This window comes from Mus caroli, chromosome 2 (assembly GCF_900094665.2).
Source record: "Mus caroli chromosome 2, CAROLI_EIJ_v1.1, whole genome shotgun sequence".
NCBI lineage: Eukaryota > Metazoa > Chordata > Mammalia > Rodentia > Muridae > Mus > Mus caroli.
This window is the reverse complement of record NC_034571.1, coordinates 81294949-81296130: the sequence shown is the minus strand read 5'-3', so window position 1 is coordinate 81296130 and position 1182 is coordinate 81294949. Positions and strand designations below refer to the sequence as shown.

Genomic DNA, 1182 nt, shown 5'->3' with positions numbered 1-1182 from the left:
AAAAAAAAAAAAAAAAAAAAAAAAAAAAATGACAGAGAATAATTTTACAAAAGTGACAGTCTTCATGTTCAGTGGATTTTCAGATCACCCAGAATTACAAGTCAGTCTGTTTTTAATATTCCTTTTCATCTATTTATTCACTGTGTGGGGCAACATTGGGTTAATCTTGTTAATTAGAATTGACTCTCAGCTTCACACACCTATGTATTTTTTCCTCAGCAATTTAGCATTCATTGACATATTTTATTCCTCCACTGTAACACCCAAGGCACTAGTTGATTTCCAGTCCACACAGAAATCAATATCCTTTGTAGGCTGCTTTGTTCAGATGTATTTCTTTGTTGGTTTGGTGTGCAGTGAGTGTTTCCTTCTGGGATCCATGGCTTATGATCGATATGTAGCAATCTGCAATCCCTTACTATATTCTGTGATTATGTCCCAGAAGGTGTGCAACTGGCTGGCAGTAATACTATACATGATAGGCTTCACAAATTCTCTGATATCCATCTGTGTGATAAGCAGTTTGCCTCTCTGTGATCCCTACATCAATCATTTCTTTTGTGACACCACAGCTCTTTTAGCCCTGTCCTGTGTAGAAGCCTTCAGCACGGAATTGGTGATCTTTGTTCTAGCTGGGTTCACACTCCTCAGTTCTCTTCTCATTATCACTTTCACTTATGTGACCATCATCTCAGCCATCCTTAGGATACAGTCAGCAGCTGGCAGGTGGAAGGCTTTTTCTACATGCGCCTCTCACCTCACAGGGGTCACTGTCTTCTATGGCTCTTTGATTTTCACCTATTTGCAACCTGATAACACATCATCCCTCACCCAAGCACAGGTAGCCTCTGTGTTCTACACCATTGTTATTCCCATGCTGAACCCACTAATCTACAGTCTGAGAAACAAAGATGTGAAAAATGCTCTTCTCAGAGTCATCCACAGAAAACACTTTCTGTAACAAATCGGGTCCATTGCAATTTTAAAAGACCTAGATAATTTTAAATGTTGCTTTAATGATTAGAAAAGAAAGTAACTTCAAAAAATATAATACAAACTTATTGATACTATAGTGTCTTTGAACTTGAAATGTTGAATTCTTATTTGTTTATGAGATATACTAAATTCATTAAGAGTTCATTTCAGTTCATATATTGTTCATACAATAAAAATATATAAGCT

General features: G+C 36.6%; 1 protein-coding gene across 1 annotated transcript; it reads left to right on the top strand.

Annotated features, from left to right (window-relative positions):
- The first annotated feature begins 28 nt into the window (after window positions 1-28).
- On the top strand, window positions 29-961 carry LOC110290492 (olfactory receptor 8I2). The gene has a single exon (XM_021157047.1). The coding sequence runs from the start codon at window positions 29-31 to the stop codon at window positions 959-961; it is 933 nt and encodes a 310-aa protein (XP_021012706.1).
- The last annotated feature ends 221 nt before the right edge of the window (window positions 962-1182 follow it).

Excerpts from the sequence above, each read along its gene's own strand:
- LOC110290492 (XM_021157047.1), top strand. The coding sequence starts at position 29 with ATGACAGAGAATAATTTTACAAAAGTGACAGTCTTCATGTTCAGTGGA.